This window comes from Bubalus kerabau, chromosome 10 (genome assembly GCF_029407905.1).
Source record: "Bubalus kerabau isolate K-KA32 ecotype Philippines breed swamp buffalo chromosome 10, PCC_UOA_SB_1v2, whole genome shotgun sequence".
Classification (NCBI taxonomy): domain Eukaryota; kingdom Metazoa; phylum Chordata; class Mammalia; order Artiodactyla; family Bovidae; genus Bubalus; species Bubalus kerabau.
The window spans coordinates 42,413,877-42,438,677 of NC_073633.1; the positions used below are offsets into that span (position 1 = coordinate 42,413,877).

At 49.8% G+C, this 24,801-nt stretch overlaps 1 protein-coding gene across 1 annotated transcript; it reads right to left on the reverse strand.

The window, feature by feature from the left end:
* PLA2G4D (phospholipase A2 group IVD) lies at window positions 1-24,392 on the reverse strand. Its single transcript, XM_055539004.1, has 21 exons — window positions 24,348-24,392; window positions 21,310-21,417; window positions 19,651-19,723; window positions 19,319-19,455; window positions 18,617-18,748; window positions 17,894-17,934; window positions 17,474-17,516; window positions 16,119-16,173; window positions 15,682-15,812; window positions 14,637-14,747; window positions 14,470-14,507; window positions 14,154-14,289; window positions 13,690-13,826; window positions 11,850-12,072; window positions 6,596-6,713; window positions 6,130-6,267; window positions 5,792-5,899; window positions 5,469-5,660; window positions 5,033-5,199; window positions 4,173-4,359; window positions 1-2,618 (listed from the first exon to the last, which is right to left on the reverse strand). Exons 1-21 carry the CDS (start codon window positions 24,390-24,392, stop codon window positions 2,392-2,394), a joined length of 2,547 nt encoding a protein of 848 aa, XP_055394979.1. The 3' UTR covers window positions 1-2,391.
* Between the last annotated feature and the right edge of the window lie 409 nt (window positions 24,393-24,801).

Genomic DNA, 24,801 nt, shown 5'->3' on the forward strand with positions numbered 1-24,801 from the left:
TTGAACCCATTTGAATTTATTGGTACTTGTTGCAACCAATGAGATCATACTCTATGGGGAACCATGGAATGTCTCAGTAAGTGGGAAGTAGGAGGGCTTTATTGTAGGATTTGGGCTTGTGTGAGGTGATTTACAGTGTAAAATATTGATAAACAGAAACCTCAGAGTCAGGAGGCCAGACAAGGGAGCTCTCAGGCTTGCTCTCCAGTAATAGGAGAGCCCAACAGGAAGAAGAAAGACTCTTTCTTTCCTGGAAAAGACTTAGTCAATGAAAAGTCATGGACTCTGTTTACTCAAGCCCTCCCAACTTCCTTTTCTTCTTGTAAAAGCCGTCTCCTTCCCTTCCATTAAAATCTCAGCTATTTGCTTTATACAAATTGACAGGCTAATCCTAATATTCATATGGAAATTCAAGGGACCCTGAATAACCAGTACAATCTTGAAAAGGAAGAACAAAGTCATAGGACTCACAAAAGACTTGCTACAAAGCTACAGTAATCAAGGCAGTATGATATCAGCATAAAGATAGACAAACAGATCCATAAAATGAAATCAGAATCCAGAAATAAACCCTCACATTTGTAGCTAATTTGTTTTCAACAAAGATGTCAAGACAATACAATGGGAAAAGAACAGCCTTTTCAACAAATGGTTTTGGAAGAATTGGATATCCACTGGATATGCAAAGGAATGGAAATTGAACTTCACACATACAAATGTTAACTCAAAATAGATCAGAGACCTAAATGTAAGAGCAAAAGCTATAAAACCATTAGAAGAAAATGTAGGTGTAAATCTTCATGACCTTGGATTAGGCAATGGCTTTTTAAATATGACACCAAAAGCACAAGCAGTAAAAGAAAATAATCTGGAAATGACCCAAATCCAAAACTTCTGTGCTTCAGAGGGTATCTTCAAAAAAGTGAAAAGACAACCCATGGACTGAGAGAAAAACTTTGCAAATCCTACATCAAATGAGAGAACACATAAAGAATTTTTCCAATCCAACAGAGACAACAATTAAAATGGGGAAAAGATCCAAATAGATATTTCTCTAAAGAAGATATACAAAAGGCCAAAAAGTATGTGAAAAAATTCTTAATGTTGACACTACAAAAATGCACACAAGATACTACCTCACATTCACTAGGATAGTTATAATAACAAATAAAAGACAGACAATGACAAGAGTTGGCAAAGGTGTGAAGAAAGCAGAATCCTCATACAATGCTGACAGGAATGCAAAATGGTGCAGCTACTTTGGAAAATGGTCTGGCCGTTCCTCAAAAGATTAAACAGAAAATTACCATAAGACCCAACTTCAGTCCTAGGTATATATGCAGGAGAATGAAAAACTTTGTCCACACAAAAAAACTGTATATGAATGTTCACAGCAGCATTATTTATAATAACCAGAAAAGCAGAAACAATCCAAATGTCCATCAACCCATGAATAAAGTGTGGTATTTCTACACAATGGAGTATTGTACAACCATAAAAGGGATGAAGTTCTGACATCTGCTACAACATGGACAAATCTTGAAAATATTTTGCTGAAAGAAAACAGACACGAGAGGCCACATATGTATGACTGTATGATTCATATTGTATAATTCCATTCATACTGTATGATTCCATTTATATTGTATGATTCCATTTATATGAAGTGTTTAAGCAAATCTAAAAGAAACAGGAAACAGATTAGAGGTTGCCTAGGGCTGGAGCTGGGGTGGTTTGAGGTTGACAGTTAAGAGGTAATGGGTTTCTTTGGGGTTAATGAAAATGTTCTAAAATTGATTGCAGTTTCTTAATATTGGGGCAGCCAAAATGTTTGTTTGGGGTTTCCCATAAGATGTTATAGAAAAATTTGGATGAACTTTTTGACCAACCCAGTATATAGTAAAAGCCATTGGATGCATACTTTAGATGGATGAATTATATGGCATGTGGATCATATCTCAGTAATGGTGCTTTGAAATAGTTTACACTGAGGAGGAGAAGGAGGAATGAAGGCAGTAACAGAAGCCTGTCAGGATGGACTGTGATTCCTGATACCCAGATCCACCCCTCAGGCGGGCCCATACCCTGCCATCCCCACCCTGGTCTGGCACCTCCAGCTTGCACTTCAAATCCATGCTGTTCAGGCATGAGAAGCACTGCCTGTGAATGTCTGGTTGGACCAGCTGTTCCTCTCAGTGGCCTGGTGAGGAGTTTGCTTTCAGCTCCTCTGAAACCAGCTCTGAAGGTAAGGGAGAACTCTGGATGGGATGCAGGCCTGAGAGAACCCAGGAACTTCAGCCCCACAAGGGCTGTGCCCACTGTAGGTGGGCTGAGCCCCTGGCCACTGGAGGGGTCAGTGAGGCCCTCAAAACCCGGGGCCCCTGAGAAGTCTCAAGTCTGCACCCTTGGAGGCCTGGCCTCTGGGGCCCGGTGCTTCAGAACGGTCCTCAAGGCCTGCAGGATGGTGTCCTGGCTGCTCCGTACATTGTAGTCACTGAGCTGCACCAGGCGGTCGAAGTCTTCCTCCTTGTAGGTCATGTTGAACGTGGAATAGGGCGAGGTGACCCCAGTGAGATCTATCTGGCCGGCCGAGAGTTCTGCAGGCCCACGCTGGACACCTGCCCGGGGGTGGGAGGGAGTTAAGGACAGGGACCGGGGCCTCCACAGCTGGCAGGACTGTTCCTGGAGGCTGGGCTCAGGGCTGAGCTGCTCCCCACTGAAGGGGCTCCATGCTTTCCTCCCAGCCCTGTGTCCTCTGCCCAGAACTCTGTGAGTGGCAGGATGCTATTTTGAGATATGAAGCGTGCGCTGCTCCCCACACTTCCTCACAGCATTGCATGTCTTCCACCCCCTGGTACCCACCTCAGCCTCAGGGATAAGTTGAAAGCAGCAGAAAAACAAAGTCCATTAGGTTAGTGAATGGTTTCTTAGAATTCATGATGGAAATGAACATCTGAAAACCAAAAGGTTTTTGCTTTGCAAGAAATACTCTTTGCTGAGAAAGAAAGAGAATTCCAAGATACAGACTGAGCACATTAAGAGTAAAGCTGGGGCTTCCCTCCTGGCTCAGTGGTAAAGAATCTGCCTGCTAATGTAGTGGACATGGGTTCGATTCCCGGTCAGGGAAGATTCCACATGCTTTTGAGTAACTAAGCCCATGCACCACACCAACTGAAAGGCCCATGCTTCAGAGCAAAAGAAACCACCGCAATGAGAGGCCCGAGCACGGCAACTACAGAGTAGCAGCTCCTGTTGGCCACAACTAGAGAAAAGCCTGTGCAGCACAGTCACAAATAAATAAAAATTATAAAAAACAAAATGAAAAGAGTAAATCCGGGGGACTTCCTTGGCTTCCAGTGGCTAAGATTCCTTGCTCCTAATGCTGGGGGCATGGGTTTGATCCCTGGTCAGAGAACTAGATCCCACAAGCCACAGCTAAGACCTGGCACAGCCAAATAAATAAAAAATGTTTTTAAAAAAGAGTGAAGCTGGAAGTTTCAGAATTATGGCGGGAACTGTTAATAGAAAGGCAAAAACATGTACAAATGCAGAATTTGACTTTCCCATCAAAAGGTCATAAAACTCTGACCATTTGGTGGGAGGCAAGGGTTGGAGGGACTGTGATTAGAGTTCAGATTTCAGGCACCCTGGAGTAGAGGCTCAGTTCCCTCAGAAAGGACCCCAGAAAGGGCTGCAGTAGAATGATAGAGAGGCCAACTGTGACCCTAGGCAGGCTTAGGGGAATCTAAGAGAGAGGGGACCGGGGTCTCTCTTTCCTAGCTGTCCAACCTGGGGGACCATTAGAAAATCCTTCAACTGGTAGCAGTTGTGGAGGTGACAGTGTGGGGATTCCCACATTCTGCTCTCGCCCCTCCCACCTGGCCCACAGAATAGAAAGCAGAGCCCAGGGGTAGGGTAGCAGAGGCCAACTGAGCCTGGGGTCATGACAAAGAGAAGGGCAGCCCGGTGACTTTGCAGGGATCTGGGCATGTACCACAGGCCAGGGTTCTGCCATGTCCCACACTGGGTTGGACAAGCTTAAGACTCTCTCCAAAAAAAAAAAAAAAAGACTCTCTCCCTCTGCTGGCCACAGGGGCACAGGAGAGCCCAGGTCAGTGCCTGTGAGGAGCAGACTGCCAGGCTGTTAGTAAGCAGGGGTGGGGCTGCCTCACCGGGGGCCGAGTGGTCCTTGAAGGAGGCGTTGACCAGTGGGAAGTGCAGCACGACAGGGGCGTCGGGGCAGGCGGGGTCTGAGAAGAGATGGCACTCCCGGGGCTGGCGTCGGTCCTTGGGGCTGGGCTCCACGCGGGGGAACGGCAGCCCCCGGGCCCGGAAGTTCAGCTCCGTCTGCTGCAGCACCTGGTGGGGCAGGGGGACCCAGAGAGAGCACTGATTACTTCCGGGTCATCCGGGTCATCCTATGTCAGCACTCTAGAAAATGCTAGTATAGCTCCAGCCCAAACAGACTGCTCAGGGCAACCTGGTTTTGTCCTCCTCATGGCCTAGTCAAGCTAAGTGGTGCCTCAGAGGGAGGCGAAGGATCCAGGCGATCTGCAGTATTGTTTGGCTAGAATATTTAGGTGGGGTACAGTCCTAGCACCCCCATCCCCATTTGGGATTGCTGTTCTGGCTTATTCACTCTCAGAGCCTCAAGTAAGCCTCTGTAGGGCTTCTGTCTCTCAGCCCTACCCACCCGCTTCTGCAGAGAAGAAGATCATCCCCGGGGGAGACCCAGGGGGATGGATGTGGACAGGCCAGGCTTTCCTCTCACCTCTGTCCAGCGCTTCCTCTTGGGGGCGGGCATGATGAGCTTCCTCCCACCCCCACCCTCTGTCTACCATTCCTGGGAGCCCAGGGCCCCAGCTCTTCCACAACCCTTTCCCACCCTGGCAGGAGCCTGTGGGTCAAAGCCTGTCACCTCTCCCTCTCCTTGGCAACATAGAAAGTCTGGGTCAGAGGCCCTCTGCTCTCCGCTGGAGTGTGGCCTGGCTGGGCAGAGGGTCTGGGGTTCCCATGGGACAACCAGCAGTACCTCAAAGGGCGAGGATAGAGAGTAGTCGAAGGAGATTATGAGGTCCAGCCTGCGGCCTGGCCGGAACATGGCAGGACAGCTGGTGTTGATGAAGTAGCCGGCATCCACCAGGCAGAGCTGGGGCTCCTGCGGGGTCAGCTGGTTGGGAGAGGAGTCTGGCCTGCAGTCTGATGGGGGAGGCAGCAATAGTCAGGGGCAGCCACTCCAACACAGACCAACCACTCTCCTGCTTCATCCTGCATTTGCCTCCACATCCCCTTCTTACCTCTGTGTCAGTCCCTGAATGCATGTCATCTGAGCCTTTGGCAAGACCTTCTCCAAGCCACGCCCCAGAAGTGGATGCTGGGACCCAAGACCCCTGGTAGCCCCAGCCATGGTCTATCTCCACCTGGGAGCCAAACCTTGTTACCGGGAGACACATGGCATTGGCCCTTACCTGCCCAGGTGGTGAAGTCTTTCTGGGCATAGTAGTCCTTATGCATCTGGAGGCCCTGGAGGAAGTTGGAGCTGTGCTGGTAGAGTGGTCGGCTTGTCAAGAGGCCTTTAAACATCTGGGCCAGTGCTGTTCCGGGCTGCATCCACAAGGTCTCTGGCCATGAGGAGGTCCCCGAGGAGGCAGGGGACACCTCTGAGCCCAGAGAAATAGATGTTGGTCCAGTGACGGGCTTGGAAATGCCTGGCCCTGCCTGATCCTGACTGTGCTCCCATCCCGACCCTGCAGCATCAGAAGGGGAAGCAGCCTCACTCCAGGCTCCTTACCCAGGTCCCTGATCTTGTCCCGGATGTGCTGCTTCCAGGTGTCATCAGAGCTGGTGAGGTCATACCAGGCATCCAGCAAGTTCAGGGAGAAAATGTTGCTCCAGATACCTGCAGGCCAAATCCCCAAGAGAGTCAGCCTCAGCACTCTGCCCCCCAATAGTCCCCACCCTTGGGTATGGATGGAGAAGGAGTGGGAAACAGGCTGCCCCCACAAGGCCCTTCCCCACAACCCAATATCCGCCCTCACTAGGGGCTCTGCCCATACCTGGGTACAGGGGTTACGATCAGAGAGGCCTGGCCAAGGGACGTCGGGGGCCTTCAGAGTGACAACCCCTCACCTTCCAGAAAGCAGATCCGGGACTCTGGGAGCCTCTTCATCAGCCGCCCCATGAAGAACTCAGAGCCGAAGAGCTCAGGAGGGACAAAGGCTCCATACTTCAGGAACCCGACCTCGTAGGGAGAGAACTCGACCCACTCTGAGGGGGCAGGAGCGAGAGGCAGGAAAGAGAGGACAATGGGCTTGGGAGGAAGGGCAGATCTGACAAGGGCCAAAGACACAGCCCCCCAGCAGGCCTCAGCCTCCTGCCGGCCTGACTGACTCTTGAGCTGAACCCCACCCACCCCCCCAACTCAGCCTTTTGTCTACATCCTCAGCCACCACAGCCCTTGCCCTAGATGGAGAGCTCTGCCGCCTGACCCATCAGCCCATCTGCACCACCATCCTTCCAGGACGTGGGCCATCTGTGCATCATGAGCATGTGTGTGTGTATTGGAGGACGCAATGGATGGGACTGAGAATGGTACCCTTGAAGTCCAGGGTCTGCAGACTGTTCTCTTTGACACTGAGGCTCAAGTAGAGGGGCAGAGGGTTCTGGCCCCGCTCCAGTGCAGCTCTCTGTCCTGACAGCTTCTGATCCACCACCTGGAATGCAGGCATGAGGGCCAAAGTGAGGTTGGGAGCACCCTGGAGACAGGGTGTGGGTACAGGCTGGGGGGAAGAGCCTGGGGGTCTAGGTGACATGGGTGGGCACATGATGCAATTCCCACTCCTGCCCCTGTGTTTGACCAGCCCCACATTCAGGGTTGCCATGTAGGGCCTTGCAGGTTGAGAGCTGCATACCTGCAGAGTGCCAATCACAAGGACCACAGTGTCAACAGTGACAGCCATCCCTGTATCCTATGGTGCCAGTGGCCCATCTTTATGAGATAGAGGGTGGAGGGGCCAAGGATCCTCTGTCTCTCTCTGACACACACACACCCACTCACACACACGCAGAGCTTTCTGCAAAGGACTCAGGAATCCTCCTTCAGTGTGCATTGTTAGCTTTGCCAGGGGCTGGCCCTTCTAGGTAAACCTGAACACAGTTCAACTTTTAGCCCCTCCCAAACACACTCCTGACATCCTCACCTCCCCTCACCTCCTCTGTCCCTGTTTTGCACAGTACAAGTTGTACCCCACTCTTTATCCTTGCCTTCTGCTTCTACTTTTCCCTCCAACAGAACTCTGGCAAGGATTGTGGCTTGCCTATTGGGGAGACCTCCAATGAGACTCACTGAATTCTAGCAGTACAGAAGGGTCTCCCTCTATCCCAGACCAAGATGCAAATATGACTCATCTCAAGCCTCAGCAAGGGTGTTGGTGGTGGCTGCCTGGAGCCCCACCTGGGGAAGGATCCTGCCACCACAAGCCCTGGGCTGTTTCTTGTGGATTGGTACATGTACCATGAACACACCATCTCTCAGGCTTTCAGAGCTGTAAGGCTGAAGGTTGTCCTCAGCAGCTACACCTAAGAGGTTCCCACCCTGTTGTATCTACCTCTATCATCAGATTTACTCAGAATGTGTGAGAAATACAGATTACTGGGTCTCTTCTGAGAATCAGCAGAAGCCACTTAGGAATTTGGCTTTTGTAAATCTTCCCAGGTGATTCTGATGATCAGCCAGGTGTGTATCTAGCCCAGCCCAATCAACGAGGAGTCCTGCTCTTGCACCGAGGACAAAGCCTCAGCACACCCCATGAGCTTCCCTATCCCCACAGCCCTCTGACTGAAGCCCATGAGCTCTAGGGCCGCAACTACTGAAGCCCGCGCATCTAGAGCATGTGCTCGGAGACAAGAGAAGCCACTGCAATGAGAAGCCCATGCCCTGCAACAAAGAGAAGCCCCCCTCGCCACACCTAGAGAAAGCCTGCACAAAGCAATGAAGACCCAGCGCAGTCACAGATAAAGATACATAAGTACAAATAAAATAATTAAAAAAGAATTACTTTAAAAAGCACACAATCAAGGTGAGCTTTAAGAGATAAAGCATGATGACTAAGGAAAAGAAGAAAATATTCAAAAAGCACTCATACTGGGACAAAATTTTCAAAACTGCATGGGTGCTCATTCTAAGGGGTGCACTGTCATTCAATAACACCACAAGGATTTTTATTCTTGTGAGCAATAATAAAAAGACTACTTAAGTTTGTCTTTTTAAAAATGACTACAAACTACATAAAACCATGCATTAAGTCATTTCTGGAGGATCAAATGGTAATTAAATATGTCTTCTTTATAGCCTAGGATCAAACTTCACTTTCTAGTACCTCAAAAAGCGAGCTGTTAAAACAAGCTTTCCCTACCTATAGTAATTAATTGTTGACACCAGACAGAAAAGGCAGTTAATAAAACACTGCACCCTCAAAACCAAACATGAGCTTAAACAGTAGAGCCAAAGAGTACATAGGATATGGTAATAAAATAAAAATGTTTCAAGTAATTATGTTGATTTTATAAGTTCCATGCCATTTCAACAAAAATCCCAACAATATATATCACGAGACTGAGCTGGCTATTATGTATATAGAAAGGCAAAGCACCAAAAGTAGCCAAGATAATTCTGAGATCCAAGGTGGGGATAAATTTGCCCAATCAGAAACTGACATTTATCACAAAGGTAGTTACTAAACCAGTGCAGGATTGGCACCAGGATCAAGATTGAGTCCCATTAGAATGGAATAAGGGGCTTCCCTGTTGGCTCAGATGGTAAAGCGTCTGCCTGCAATGTGGGAGACCCGGGTTCGATCCCTGGGTCAGGAAGATCCTCTGGAGAAGGAAATGGCAACCCACTCCAGTATTCTTGCCTGGAAAATCCCATGGATGGAGCCTGGTAGGTTACAGTCCATGGGGTCGCAAAGAGTTGGACACAACTGAGCGACTTCACTTCACTTCAGAATGGAATAAAGTGCTCAGGAAAAGTCCCACGAATGTGTGAGTTACTGTAGCTTCATGCTGACACATGACAGACGCAGCAATGTAGATCAGTGGGGATAACACGTGATACTGGGGAAGTCTGCTATCCATGTGGAAAAAAACAACACCGAATTCCTACTCACATAATACCTGAAGATAAATTCTGGGTAGATTAAAGCCCTAACTGTGAAAAAGAAAGATATAAAACTCATGTAAGAATATACAGAAAGATATTTCATAACTTTAGGGGAGGAAAAGATTTCTCAGGGAAGCTCTAAAAGTACAAACCATAAAGGAAAAGAATGACACATTGGACTATATTGAAACTCTGCATCAAAGTCTATTAGGACTGATAATGATTAATATCCTGAATTTATAAGGAATTCCTATAAAATAATATTTAAAAGGTGCATTAAATAGAAAAGGATTTGAGTAGATAATCAATGCAAGAGCAAGCTCCAATGACAAATGAAAATGTTGCCTTATTAAAAGTCAAAGAAATGGAAAGCTACAATAAAATTTCCTTTCATGCCCATAAAATGGACAAACATTTAAAAGTGTGAAGATCATGTAGAGAAAAAGAAACTATAATACACTGGTAGTGAGAATGTGAATTAACACCACCCTTTTGGAGAACAATTTGGCAATAGCTTAGAAAAGTTGAAGATACACTACCCAATGGCCTAACACTTCCACTACTGGGTATGTATTTTCAAGGCTTAGAGAATCTTGAACACATGGGTACAAGACTTGTATAAAACCATTGTGAAATTAATATTACATTTTCCTTAAGGATATATATATTTTAATATAAGTATATGTAATAAAGGTGGATCTAAGAAAGTATAAACGTTTGTAAGATGTATGTTATGTATAATATAAAGTATACAGGTTACAGATATGTATGTGATAATAAATTCAGGATGGTGGTTCACTCTGGGGGTGGGAGGGAAATGGGGCTGGAGGGGGGTCCACAGGGAGCTTTGGCTTTTTCTGTAACATTTCATGTCTTAGGCTGATTAGTGAGATCCTGCATATTCCTTATATTATTCTTTATGCTTTATGTATTTTCTTAGGTCTGAAAATTATTGTAAAAAACACTTATTAGGATTTTATAATAAATATTTTAACTAATAAAAAATAAGAACGGTTGGTAATTTCCAAATAGCATTTTGCTTGCCAACAAGAACAAAAATTTAAAGAAAAAATTGAAAACAAATTCACTTTTTGGTCCTTTTATGGTCCTTTGGACCATAATAATCATTTTTGGTCAAATGCTTGATATCCAAAGATAAGAAAGGTAAGAATCTTTCCCCTGCTAATATATTTGATAGTACTTTTTTGTTACACATATTAAAATACTTTTTGTGTTTTAGTCACTTCAAAAGCTTTAAAAGAAACTATAAGGGGTAAAACAACAAAAAAACAATTTCACAATATTTTTTTGGAGAAAAAAAAAGAATCCTGATTTTAATCATTGTATCAGTTAATATAAGATCCAGAAGTTGACTTACTAAGCTTTTCTTTTTCTTTTTTTAAAGAAGCAAGGTATAAAAAATTTTTATATGCTCAGTTTTGTCTTAATGGTGTTAGGATCACAGTAAAGAAATAGATTTGCTGACACTTAATGCTTACCGGAGAAGGCAATGGCACCCCACTCCAGTACTCTTGCCAGGAAAATCCCATGGATGGAGGAGCCTGGTAGACTGCAGTCCATGGGGTCGCGAAGAGTTGGACATGACTGAGCGACTTCACTTTCACTTTTCACTTTCATGCATTGGAGAAGGAAATGGCAACCCATTCCAGTGTTCTTGCCTGGAGAATCCCAGGGATGGCGGAGCCTGGTGGGCTGCTGTCTATGGGGTCGCACAGAGTCGGACACGACTGAAGCAACTTCGCAGCAGCAATGCTTACAGCCTGCTGCTGCTGCTAAGTCGCTTCAGTCGTGTCCAACTCTGAGCGACCCCATAGATGGCAGCCCACCAGGCTCCCACGTCCCTGGGATTCTCCAGGCGAGAACACTGGAGTGGGGTGCCATTTCCTTCTCCAATGCATGAAAGTGAAAAGTGAAAGTGAAGTCGCTCAGTCATGTCCAACTCTTCGCGACCCCATGGACTGCAGTCTACCAGGCTCCTCCATCCATGGGATTTTCCAAGCAAGAGTACTGGAGTGGGGTGCCATTGCCTTCTCCGTGCTTACAGCCTGGCGTGCTGCAATTCATGGGGTCGCAAGGAGTTGGACACAACTGAGCGACTGAACTGAACTGAACTGAATGCTTACCCTATGCCAAGGCAACAATAGTGCTCAGAACCACCCTGTAAGGTAAGTACTATTCTCATTCTCATTGTACATATGAGAAAACTGAGGCACAGAGAGGTCAAGTAACTTGCCTAAGGAAACATAGCTAGTAAGAGGCCCTAGAATTAGAATCTAGGAAATCTGGCCCCACAGTGTATGCTTTTAACACTACCATGAAGTGAAGAAGAATACATTTCATATTACAGTATAAATAAAAAGCTGTTCCAAAAATCTCACTGACTCAAACACAATGCTTAATGACTTTGGCACTAACTGGTCCCGAGCTCTTGGAAGATCCAGAAATTTCTGTTTCATGGTAATTAATTGAAGACTAACCTGACTCAAAAAGTCAGCATTCCAGAGTTGGCAGACACTGGGGTACAGAGGTATGGCTGTTCCCATATCCTTCAACAATGTACTGGCCTTTCTTTCCCAACAGGAAAGGCACATGGGCCTCAGCTAGCTGCAGGGCTGCCCCTGCCCCACCAGTGCACACACCCTCCCCCTCACATGCACAGGTGCCCTACCTGACCGTGCAGCATCAACTCCAGCACCAGACCCCACAGGTCCACAAAAGTCGTGGTGCGGCCCTGCTCAGCCCGCTGCTCCAGCTCCCGGTGGTAGGTCGCCAGGCACTCGGGAGAGAAGGTCTCCAGCTTACTCTTGGCCAGGTGCTCCCGGACATGACTGATGGGTCCCTTGAGGTCCTTCTGCGACCACTCAGGGTCCCCATACAGATGGGCCATTGTCCTGAGAAAACAAAGGATCATTACGGTAGGAGACTGAGGCTCAGCATGGTTGCTGCAACTCCAATTTCCATTCTCTGACTTCTCCCAACATGTGGTTCCTGCCACCAAACCCTGCCGGTCTGGGAGCTGTCTCAGGGTTTTCTCTCCTTGGTTGGCACTGTCCAATATAGAGTGTGAGCCACATATGTAATTTACATTTTCCTAGTGACCACAGTTTTAAAAAGTAAAAAGAGACCTGAAAAAATTAATTTTAACAGTATATTTCATTTAATTCAGTATCTAAACATTATCATTACAGCATGTAATCAATATTTAAATTAATATAAATTTATATTTTTTCAAACTGTTTTTCAAAACTCGCTGCACATTTTATAACACATCTCAATTTGGACTAGCCACATTTCATGTGATCAGTAACCACGTGTAGCTGGTGGCTGCTGTATTGGGCAGCACAGCTATAGGCCCTGCTCCTTTCTTTATATGTCTGTCCTGAAGCCTTTAAGACACTGCTTGTCAACAGCTGTCACCTAAACTCCTCTGAGGAGTTTACTCATCTTTTACTCCTTAAAGTCACATTTCAATAAGACTCAAAGGAATGACTCTCCAACAGTGAGAAGTCTCACTTCTCAGAGTGGGGTATCAGGAGGCAATGCTACCTTTAGGTAAAATAACATCTTGTGACCTACATTTTATCATCTATACTATAGGGTTGTGAGAGCTGGATGATAAAAAAGGCTGAGCGCTGAAGAATTGATGCCTTCAAAATGTGGTGCTGGAGAAGACTCTTGAGAGTCCCTTGGACAGCAAGGAGATCAAACCAGTCAGTCCTAAAGGAAATCAACCCTGAATATTCATTGGAAGGACTGATGCTGAAGATGAAGTTTCAATACTTTGGCCACCTGATTCGAAGAGCCGACTCATTAGAAAAGACCCTGATGCTGGGAAAGGTTGAAGGCAGGAGGAGGAGGAGATGACAGAGGATGGGATGGTTGGATGGCATCACGGACTCAATGGACACGAGTTTGAGCAAACTCTGGGACATAGTGAAGGACAGGGAGCCTGGCATGCTGCAGTTCATGGAGTCCAAATAGTTGGACATGACTGACCTACTGAACAACAATAGGGACAATAAGGAAGACTACAGCATAGAGTGTTGTGAGGATAAAATGAGGTAACAACCATTAAAGGAAAAAGAGCTACCAATTAGGAGTTCCTGATATGTGTCAGATATGTTAAGTGCTTCAACTTGGGCTGTCCCACTCTAATCCTATGGTGTTTGTGCTATTATTACCCCCATTTCGGATATGAGTCAACTGAGAATCAGAGGAAATAAGTTGCTCAGAGTCACTTAGTCAGTAAGTAGTGTTGCAGAAACTCAAAGCCAGCTCTTTCCAGATCAGCCAACCTACGCATATTCAGTAGCATGGAATGGATGTCCTGCCATTGCTCACTCATGGCAGGACCTCTGATTGTCTATTTCCTCCCTTTTGAGAAAGCCATTTGGCACCCATCAGCCCATACCACTTGGCTTCCCCACAAAAAGGGTCCCATTGATGTCCTCTCCATATCCCCCTGGAGCCTGATCATCTCTGCTCTTCCAAGTCCCCAGGGCCCTCACCATGTAGAGCCTGAGATGCCACTGAAGTAGGTCACACAGTCCAGAAGGCCTAGCTTCTGCAAGGCCAACAGTTGGCCATAGAGAGAGGTCATGGCCCGGGCGCCTCCTCCTGTGGCCATGATGCCTATTACAGGGACCTGGGTTGCACACAGACACAGGTTGGGTTAACAAGGACAGGGGTGGAGTGGCCCCCTGCCCCCAGGGATGGGACCTAGTGGGCAGGGCCTAAAGTGTTCAGGATTAGAGCCAGCACCTGCTTCTCCCCAACAAGTAATAGCTCTCAGCCCTGGACAGGTCCCCAAAGAGAGTGTCCCCAAAGACAGCTTCCCCACGCCCAATATCTCTCCCTCACATGGCCATCCCCCAGTCTCTGTGACTCAAGTATCTGGAGAGGGCATAGCAGTCAGGAAGTCCCTTAGGGCCAGTACAAGTTATCTGCACCCACGTCCCTCTACCCCACAAACCTCATCTTCCTGCAGGTCTCCATCCAGCTGCAAGACCTGCTTCAGGGCCTTGGCCACCACCTGCTTCCTCCTGCTCAGGAAGTCTCTTTCCTCCACACTCAGATCAAAGCCCAGACGTACAGCCAGCTCCTCAGGGCTGGGGCGGTATAGGAGTCAAGGGTCAGGGGGCACCTGCATAGCTCAGCCACTGGTTGGTGAAGCCCACAGTGACTGCCGAATAAACTCCCTGCTCCCAACTCCCAAGGCTATTCTTTATACCACTCTCCCCGACTCCCTGTGACTACCCCGGTCTTCCACGTATGTGAATGGCCCTTACCAGCTCTCAGCTTTGAGCTGCAGCTTCACTCCTGGGGCCTGAAATCAGAGCAAGAGACCCTACTCAGATTGTTCTAGACCCTGAGGGGAGAGTGGGTACCCCCTGGGGGCTTTGGCTCCCCCGTCTTTGTTCTCACTGACACTTCCCATCTAGCCGAGGCCACTTACGTTTGTAGCAGGCACGTCAATGGTCACCTCCTTCCCCATGGCCAAGGACCTCAGGGGCACAGTGAGGTGCCCAGCTGGGTGGCCTGAGTTCCAGCCACTGCTTATAGAGCTCTGGAAGAAAACTTTGTTCATTCATTCATTTACTCAACAAATCCTTACTGTGTATCTAGACAGTGATCCAGACAGATATAAGCCCCACTCCGATAATAGAAAAATAATTACAATATTTATAATTATTGTAATTATAATTGCACAAATAACAGCTAACGAATTATTTTGCTACATACCTGAAACTAGCACAATATTGTAAACCAACCATACTTCAATTATTATTCAATCAATAATAATTATAATAGCTTATATTTTTTAGTATATCAATGGCTAAGAGTTATTTATTATTCTAACTGAATCATATGCATGAATCTACAAAGGAACAGGTAACAAACTGATGTTACTAAGTATCGTAAAGGAAATAAGCAGTGTGATGTGACAGAGTAACCAAAGAGCTATGTGAAGTCTAGTTAAGATGGGAGGATCAAGGAGGGCCTCTGGAGAGGTGCTGTTTGAGCTGAGATCTAAGTGAGCAGGAGGAGGAGGAAGTAGACGAGGAAGAAGAGGAGTAGACAGCCTTGGAAAGAGACACAGGGGGGACAGGGAAAGCACTTGGGGTGCTGGAAAAACAAGAAGAGACAAACATGGCTGGAGCATCATGAATGAGGGACACATGGAAGAAAACGAGTCCGCAGAGGTGTGTAGGGGCCAGGTTATGCAGGGCCTGTGGACACAGACATGGGATTTTATTCTAAGAGCATTGTTGGAGGAGCCATTAAAGACTTTAAACAAAGACTGACATGGCACAGCCCCCATGCCCAACCTAGGTCGTTGGCCATCCTCCTTGTGTGCCAAGGGCATAGTGCCTAACTGGGGGAGGCTGATAAGGCCACAGGGGCCTGACCTTGGCAGGGGGATGGCCAGAAAGAGGCCTGCAGCAGCTGGAGCTGGCCCAAGGCTGGGGTTGGAAGGTAGCTCCAGAGCCAAGACCTACCCTCAGGCACACACTCAGCTCAGCCTCTTGGGCTGCCATATAGTGGAAGCAGAAGGCAGAGGCTGTGCCCAGGGCAGATGTCTGCGTGTCCTCATATGAGCCCTTCAGCACCAGCTCCAGCTCATCCTGATCTAGGGAGAGAGAGGACAGACTAGCACAAGGAAACAAAAACCCAGAACCCCAACTAGGATCCAGGAAACCAGCAGTACTGCCCCAGATATGGGGAGGCCAAGTGGCTGGACCAGGGCGAACAGCATTCTGGAAAGAGCTCTGCCCAAAACCCCCATGGGACTCCCACCTTCTGTTCAGGGGACGACTCTAATGCCCAGAGGAGCCCCGTTGCCCTTGTGCTGTGTGGGAAACCTCCTGCTCTGCAGGTTCCCCAGCCACCCCCATCCACCCCCTACATTCCAGGTGGAGGCCAGACCTTGTCTCACCTGTAGCCACAGCTGTGCTGACAACATGGACATCCAGGTGTGACAGCTCTCGGGCCTGGGGCAGACCACATTGTGGACAGGGGACTCTGCAGGGGAAGCTGAGGTCCCCTCAACCTCACCCCCTGAGCCCAACTATCCCAAATCCACTGCATCCAGAACCAGAAGTGGAACCGGATGCAGAGACCTCTCACCCTACCTCTGGTCCCGGAGCAGCCAGGAAAGCCCCATCTCCACCCAGCCTCCTGCGTTTGCCAAACTTCTGACATCTCTGAAAGTGCCCCCAGCCCTCAGGCCCAGTTCTTTCTTCTCTTTCTCCGCAGACTCAACCTGGAGGAGGCATTCTATTATAACTGCTCCCAAATAGTATTATGCAACCTGCCAGTCCACAGGATGATGGACTGGGTCAGAGAAACAAAACCTTAACATTTTAGCCACTGAAACGTCTCCTGACTGTCCTCCAGTTGACTGCCTTGCCAAGGGAGTCTGCTGCGTTCTCTCTGTAATGCCTGCCAGCTGGAGCCCACAGCCCACTGGCCTCTCTTGTAGAACTGCTATATTGACAGCATGTCACTGGGCTCCATCACCTCAGATGAAAGACAGCTGCCTCAGGTGTGGCTCTTTACAGGGTATTTGAAAAAGTAATACTAGCCCATCAAACAGACACTCGTAGGACCCCGAGGGTGGGTGCCCACTTCAATTCTGAACTCCAGTGGCCTGACTCACCACAGGCAAGGCCTGGCCTGGCTCCCAGGTCAGGGCTGTATTGCCTGTTGGGAGCTTTGCTTTGAGTAGAAAGTTTCTAATCATCACTCACCACCCCATTCCTGTCCACTGCAGCTCTGTGAGCGTGCTGTATTTTAGGAGAGCTGACTAGGACCCTCCACGGTCCCAGGGAGGAGCTGGTTGACCCCTGACTCTATCTCAGGGCTCCCAGCTTGGAAGCACGCCACACTGGAAAGGCTCTCTGAGGCTTGTTACCTGAATTTTCACAGCCTGAGCCTGGCCTGGCCTGCCAGTCCTCCTTGCCACCTTCAGGGCTAATAACTATGAACTCATTACACATGACTAAACACCATCGGCCTAAAATTCCCTGAAAGCTCCCTCAGAACTCCTCTTAGCAGAGCCTCGGCCTCCCCTCTCTTCAAGTGCCCTTTAAGCCCCTCCAAGCCCTGCAGCCCCAGGTGACCACCCAGCAGGAAGGCCAGGCAGTCTTACTGCAAAGTCCTGTCCTCGCCTCACCCCTTCTGGCCCACCCCCAACCCCTACCCTCCACCTCTACCCTGGTGTCTGTTCTGGGGTCCCTCCCTCAGCCTCCTTGCTTCCTGTTCCCACACAGGTGTGGGGAAGGTGGTTACCACAAGCACGTTGTTGGTGATGAGGTTTTCCGGGCGGTCTGACCTGGAAAAATCAAACCATCCAGAGTGCGGCCTTGCAAAGGCCAAGGCTTCCTGCAGTGACGTCCCCCTCCCACCTCAGGCTGCACCCGGATGGGGCCTCCTTGAGTGACAAGGAGTCCTGGATATGATTCTTCAGGGTGTGGGGAGATGCTTCTGAAGCGCTAAAGGCGGGGAGGGAGGAGGAGAGTGAGGCAGAGAAAATACAGCCTTCCTCATTTCATTTCTCTAATAGGGTCCCCCCACCCTGACTGGCAGGGGTGGGAGATGAGGAACAACACATCTAGACTGGAAAGACCAATGGGAAGATCTGAATCGAGGATATTTTCCTCAGGACAGCCTTGTCCTGAGACACTCCCTGGGCTGGGTGGTAGCACTCACATTTTCTCAATCAGGAACTCCACGTCCAGCTCCTCCGGTCCCTGGAATTAAAGATGAACCAGTTGCCAACATGCCCACGTGTCTTTGGAGTTGGCACAGCTCCTTTATGTGTATCGTGTCATCATCTCAAGCTGCCTCCAAGGGAGGCATGGTGTTACAACAGCTCCCATTTTACAGATGAGGAAATTGAGTCTTAGGGAAAAATGGGCTACCTGCTCAGGTTCCACAGCTGGCAAGGCTGAAGGGGAAGACGAGGGACACAAGCCTAAAGAGGCTTGAAGATGCCAAGGGTCCTTTTCATCTTCCTCTCAAGGGGGACCAACCCCAGAACTCTGCTTTCCACGCCTCCAGGCTTTGCCTGCTGCAGAAGGAGCACAGACCATCACGCAGGCCTTGGGAGGGTCAGAGCAGTGAGCAGGAGTGATGAGCCTGCACCCCCTGACGAGCTGGGCAGACCCAGCTGTGTTTGTGGCACATGAGGAAGTTTTCACATCATCCCAAACCTTCCTTCCCTATAGAAGACTAGAATCCTTCCTTCCCTGTAGAAGACTAGAATCCTTCATTAAATGATTCAGCTGATAATAGTCAAGTTAAGCCTCTCCTTTCCTATTAAAATGCAAAAATCTCCGGGAAGGGCCTGGCAGCATCCCAATAGACAGGAGAAACTACGCAACCTCCTCAGCCTGGAGCTGAGAGGTGGGGCCGGTAGGGACCCCCACCCACCTGGGCGCGCAGGGAGAAGGTCTTCCGGAGCAGCCTGCCAGGGAGGACTTCAGAGACATCATAGAGAACCTTGAACCAGGCGTCATCCTGCGTGACTGTGTCCTCATCATAGAGGGTCAGCTCCAAAACATTCTAGGGACCCGAGAACAGCAACTTAGCACATTATTAACTCATAGTGTGGCTCACAACTGTTGAGCCCTCACTCGATGCCGAGGGCAAGAAAAGATTATTATGCCTCCACGCTTTTTACTTCAAAATAAAAATATAGGTAAAGCCTGAAAGTGGTTAAAGGAAATCAGCAAAGTTCTTAACTTAGCCCTGTTAATTTTTGTTTTTATAAGAAATTAAATTCTTTAAAGAGTTTCCCCCATCCCAGTTCCATGCCTGCTTTGCTGGTTCCCTAAGGCACAGTAGGTCCCAGGCACTTACTGGGAGTCTTCCATGTGTGATCTCATTTAACCTCAAACAACCCAGTCAGGAGGGCTCTTATGCCTCCACTCCACACACTGGCTTCGGGAGGACCATCACCCTGCCGTTCACATATCCTCTCGCATACAGCACATCCAGGCTGGAGCGCACAGACACCCCATTCCCCAGGGTCTCTGCCTGAGCCCCACAGAAAGGTGTGCTCCACCCCAAAATATTCGTGTATGTGGTACAACCTGTCCTCAGGTGGGTGGCCAAGGATACTCTGACCTTTACCTTGACCTGACCCTGGATCAGGAAAGTGAAGGTCTCGTTCCACACAGGATGACTGGAGTTGGTAACTGTTTTGGTCTTAAACTTCGTTCCAGGTGTGGTTGGCATCTGTAGGACCACATAGGGGTCTGCCTCGCTCACTGCCAACATCAAGGGAGCCGTTGTGAGACAGAATTCCTCACATCACTCTCCAGGAGCCTCACCAGGTTCCTCCCAAGATCCCTGCAGCCACTCTGGGCAGCCCAGCCCAGCCCAGCCTCTAGGCACTTGCCTGGGTCTTTCCCTTAGGACCCAGTCAACCCCACCTCCCTAGAGCCCAGTTCACAGTTACTCACACAGGTCAGCCCAGCCCAGGCCCCGTGCCTCCAGGACCTTCACGGTGAGCCGCCAGCAGGTAGAGGCCTCCCTCTGGAGAGAAACAGACCACTGAGTCCCTCCTGCTCAGGCACGAGCCCCACTGATCAGTACCTGAGATGCTTACTGATGCTGCCAGGCATTGCAGGGCCAAACAGCCTTGGCCTACCACTGCCCGTGACTTCACTTTCACTTTTCACTTTCATGCATTGGAGAAGGAAATGGCAACCCACTCCAGTGTTCTTGCCTGGAGAATCCCAGGGACAGGGGAGCTTGGTGGGCTGCCGTCTATGGACTTGCACAGAGTCAGACACAAATGAAGTGACTTAGCAGCCCTTGGGGCTGTGGCTGTCAGAGAATGGCAGACCTCAAAGGGGGTAGAATTTGTGGGAACCCTTCCCTTCAGGGGCAGGATTGCACAGTATAGGGAAGAGTGCAAGAAACGAAGGGCCAGGGGATGCCCACCTTACTGGACATGTCAGTTTGGGGTCAGCCATCCCCAGAGCTCCCAGGAGGGCAGCCCCTTGGTGAAGCATGTGACCCAGCTGCCCACTGTCCCCCCAGCCCTCTGGAAAGGAAGTGGGCATGTGACTCCAGGAGGCTGAGCCCCAGGAGCCCAGTGCTCCCTCATGGCCTCAGGTACAAACCCTTTCTTGGATGTGAATTGGGAAATTCCAAGAGCATCAGGCTGTTAACTGTGTGCAGGGGGCAAAATGTATTAAGACGACGTGTGTTAGTCGCTCGGTTGTGTCTGACTGTTTGTGACCCCATGGACCTTAGCCCGCCAGGCTCTTCTGTTCATGAAATTCTCCAGACACGAATGCTGGAGTGGGTTGCCAGTTCCTGTTCCAATTAAGATGATGGTGAGGCCATATCAGCCCACAGACAAGCCTAATGAGATGGGAAAAGAAACTGAAAGGGCAGAAGCTCTGAGGGACCAAGAAGATGAGCAGAAGTAGGTGGCAGGAAGAAAAGCAGAGGGCAGGTGGGGTGTGGCTGAGTCCTGCCCAGGGACAGGGTGGGGGGGGGGTGCGTATCCTCAAACCCCTACCGCTGAGGTCCTTGACACTGCTGGCATTTAGGGGGCCACCAGGTTTCTGTTCTTCCTGAGGCCCCTCTGGGTAGTTTTTCCTGGGCACCCTGCACACATTTCTTATGATAAGACCCTGCCATCTGAGGCAGAGGGGACACTGTGCTTGCAGGGTCAGGAGACAGCGCTGTGATGAAACCAAAGCTCTTTCCTGTGCTGTACCCTCCCACCGCCAGTCCCGCTTCTGTGCATGTGATCCGACAGTCTTGGCTCCTGACAGGAATCGTCTCTGCCCTGCATGGGTGCTCCCTGCCCAAGGCTGACTCAGCGTCCACAGAACAGGCTCTCCATGCCCCACAGAGAGGCTTAAAGGACAATGGGCCACAGCAAAGTCAATCAGGCTTGTGCCCCTTGGTCCTCAATTCTCCCTGTCCTGTGGCTTCTGGCTGAATGTCTTTGTCACCCTAGTCAGCTCTCTGGCAGAGCACACGTGACCCTCCCAGCAAGATAGACTGGTTTCTCCCTTCTTGGGGATTAGTGGCAGCAGTGACACCCACAGGCCATAAGCCAGAGGTTGTAATTGACAGTGATTTAGTGACTTTTTAGGCACCTGGCTCCATTTCCTCCCCACACCAATTCCATCGCCATCCACCACAGAGAAGGTGCAGGCTGGAACCTTGGTTCCTGTGAGGAGTTGTGCTCCAAAGCCCACTCCATGCTGGGGAGAGGCAGAGGCAGCCCCAGGCCCCCCACTTCTCAGGGCCACAGCCTGTGGGCTGCTCTAAAGCCACTTGGGGCTACTAAGAAGCATCCCAATTGCTTGCTTTCCAGACAGCCACCCTGCGCAATTTGGATGTTGCTGCCCATTTTCCTCTCTGGTCACTGAGAACCTCTCAACCTCAGAAAGCCCACCATTCCCCAGAGGATCTCTTTCCTAGGGTGAAACTCCATTCTTTTCACCTCTAAGAGAGTCACTAATATAGCATCTGGAGGATGGGCTGTGACCGCCACTACAATGACTGGTCATTGCTGGGGTCGGAGAACAGATTGGTCAAGGCAGGTGTCCAGCTAGATTGTCTGGATCTAAATTGCTTGATTGCTGTGTGACCCAGGACAAGTCACTAAACTCCCCGGTGCCTCTGTTTCGTCATTGTAGTGAGACTAATAACAGTATCAACCTGACACAGTCTTTTCAGGCTCAATGTGTTAAGGCCTGTAGAATGCTTAGCAAAAAAGTAAGCAGTTTCTAGACAATTGTTCTTATTACTATTACTATTTATTAAGTACTTGTTATGTTTATGTTTCTAGGTGCTATACTAAGCATACTACATATTCAAACTCAGTTTATTGTCCCAACAGTTTGTAAGCTAGTTCTCTCATTTCACAGATGAGAGGATTGAGACTCAGCAAGGTTGACTTGCCCTAGGTCACAGAGATGGTAAGTGACATGGTGATTTTGTCACTAAGTCGTGTCTGACTCTTGCAACCCCATGGACCGTAGGTAGCTCACCAGGCTCCTCTGTCCATGGGGTTCTCTAGGCAAGAATACTGGAGTGGGTTGCCATTTCCTTCTCCAGGGGATCTTCATGACCCAGGGATTGAACCTGGGTCTCCTGTTCTGCAGGCAGTTTCTTTACCGACCAAGCTACAGGGGAAGCCCCTGGTAAGCAAGTGACATAGTTTGGATTCAAACCCAGGCCTTCAGGGCCAGAGCTCACAATCCATAAGAAGGTTCTTAGGACTTTGCATCTTTGTAAAACCATCCAGATTTCTCCCTCTACCCTGTGGATATCTAAATGTTAGAATTTCATAGATTTGTTTTAGACAAATAGGGTTATTGAGCCAACTAACATGTTAACTAATAGAAGTCTTTTCTCTCAAGGGTTCTGGGGCTTCACCTTCCTTGTTTAAAGACCCTCCCTCCTGGACTACTTTGTTCACTAAAGACTGACAATGGACGTTCGTGGAGGGTCTCCTGTAGGGTCCCCCAGCCCAGCTTCCTGTAGCATCCTGGGAGTGCCTCCTTTTTGAGAGTCCTAGACACCCTCTCTCCCCCTGCACGGTGACCCCAGGGCCTCCTCCATGGCTCAGTGCTGGCCCTGCTCAAGGGAGACTGAGGGGCGCTGGAGTCCCCAGACCGGGGTCCAGAGGACCTATGACAATGAGGTCTTCAGCTGGGAGAGACAAATGAGCAGGCCACCTTTTCTCCCTGCTGGCACCCAGTAACCTGCCTATGGGAGGCTGGAGAGACCTGGAGTGGGAGCTGCAGCCACAGATTCCAGCCCTGAACCTTCTGAATCAGGCTGGGATGTTGCTCCAGAACCACACAATTGGCCCATCCCATAGCAAGTCCTGGATGCCCCAGCCTGCCCCACCAGCCACACTTCTGCTGCCAAGGCAGGCCCCAGTTTCCCCTTCCACCAGGTAAGAGGTGGGGTGGGGCAGCCGCTGAGGCTTGCCTGCCCCTGGAGCCAACTTGAAGGCCTTGGGGATTCAGCCAATCCCAGGACTGTCAAATAAGATGCTTCCCAGGTGTGTTGGTAGGCTCCCAGGGCCTATGAGCCAGTTTTGCCCACTGGGCTGGGCCCAGAGAAGGCAAGGGTGGAAGAAAAGGATGTCCAGCCTTCTCCAGGGAGATGAGGAGGAAAGGGGATGCTTCAGACACTTCCACTGCTGGGTCCTGGGGCTCAGGCTCCTATTGGAGCCCAGCCCCTCCACCTTCCTGCTCCTGCAGCCATGAGTCCCCCTTAGCCCACATCAGGGCATTTCCACTAATGTCTGGCTTGGGAAGGGTCCTCCAGATCTCAGGCTGACATGGGCTGGGACGGCAGGTGTCCCTCTGTCTTGTCCAGGAGTCCCTGGTGCCTGGCCTGCTCCAAACAAATCTTCAGGAGCATCAGGCTAGAGCTGCTTACCTAGCTGCAACTCAGGTCTGGATCTCAGGGCCAAGCTCCAGAAGCCTGGCCAGCTCTTGAATGAGATAAATGCCCCTGGACAGTGATCTTGGCATCCTTCATGGCCACTTTCTGGGGCAGCAAGGGAGACCTGAGGAGCCAGTCCTTCTGACCTGGGTCTGTGGCAAAGATTGAGGGAAAGCACCTAGCAGGGTGAGAGCAAGCAGTTTGTAGGCCTCTTTGGCCTGGTTGCAGCCTCATAGCTCTCGGGCCTGGCAAATAATTTGAGGGTGGGGATTTAGCATATCTCCTGAGATGCACAGGTGGTTCCTGGGTTCTGGCCGGATCCAGGAAGCCCGCTGCCTGCAGTAGTAGGCTGCGGACCTGGTGGGGTCTCCTTCTGTGACACACAGCCAGTGTGTTCTCTGATGTGGTGTGTGAGCCTTCGGAGGAAGGAAGGGGTGGGGCTCTAAGGGGCTGCTGCCTGGTCGATCATGGTGGACTCGGGTCTCCTTGGGCTTACTTCTATGGCTGTTAATCACCCATCCCACCCACTCATTATCCCTAAACACAGATTCCCTCACCTTCTGCCTTCCTCCTTCATCCTCTGCCTAGGCAGAGATGCCAGGTCTGGGACCCAGCCCCTCCCCAGAGACCAGAATCACCTTGGTTTCAGCTGTGTCAGGCTCTTTAGAGGCACCCTGGCTCCAAGCCCTGCCCTGAGTGATGCCAATAGGCTCGGTGGCGTTATTACCTGGTGAGGATGGCCAGGTGGTCCCCTAGGTGTCAATCTCTCCATGCCGACACTTTGGCTCCACTCCAGGCCCAGCCAAGATGCCAGCTCCCTGGCTGGCTGGCAGCGACTGCTCCAATGGGATGGGACTGACTGTGAACCTGCCAGCCTCAAGGAGCAATGATTCTATAGGGAGCCCGGGCCCCACCTCCAGGTCACTCCCTCAGCCCAGCATCTTCTCCTCTTCCTCCGGAGGCTGAGTCAACTCTCTTCTCCAGAAACTTCTGGCAGGGCTCCAGAACCTGCAGGTGAAGCATCCCTTCCAGACCTGGAGTGTCAGGATACCAGAGAGGGGGCAGGCAAGCAGCCAGGAGCCTAGGAGTAACAAGAGGGCAGCCCCAGAGGCAGGCACTGAGCAGACTCTGGCAACCTAGCTGCAGGGGGCTCTGGACTCTGGTCCTAGACCTCTTACCCC

Excerpts from the sequence above, each read along its gene's own strand:
- PLA2G4D (XM_055539004.1), bottom strand. The coding sequence starts at position 24,392 with ATGGAGAGATTGACACCTAGGGGACCACCTGGCCATCCTCACCAG. Across the intron at positions 16,174-17,473 it reads TCACCAACAACGTGCTTGTG|GCCCGAGAGCTGTCACACCT; the intron begins GTAACCACCTTC and ends GGTCTGCCCCAG. Across the intron at positions 6,714-11,849 it reads AGTTGATGCTGCACGGTCAG|GTGGTGGATCAGAAGCTGTC; the intron begins GTAGGGCACCTG and ends CCTGCATTCCAG.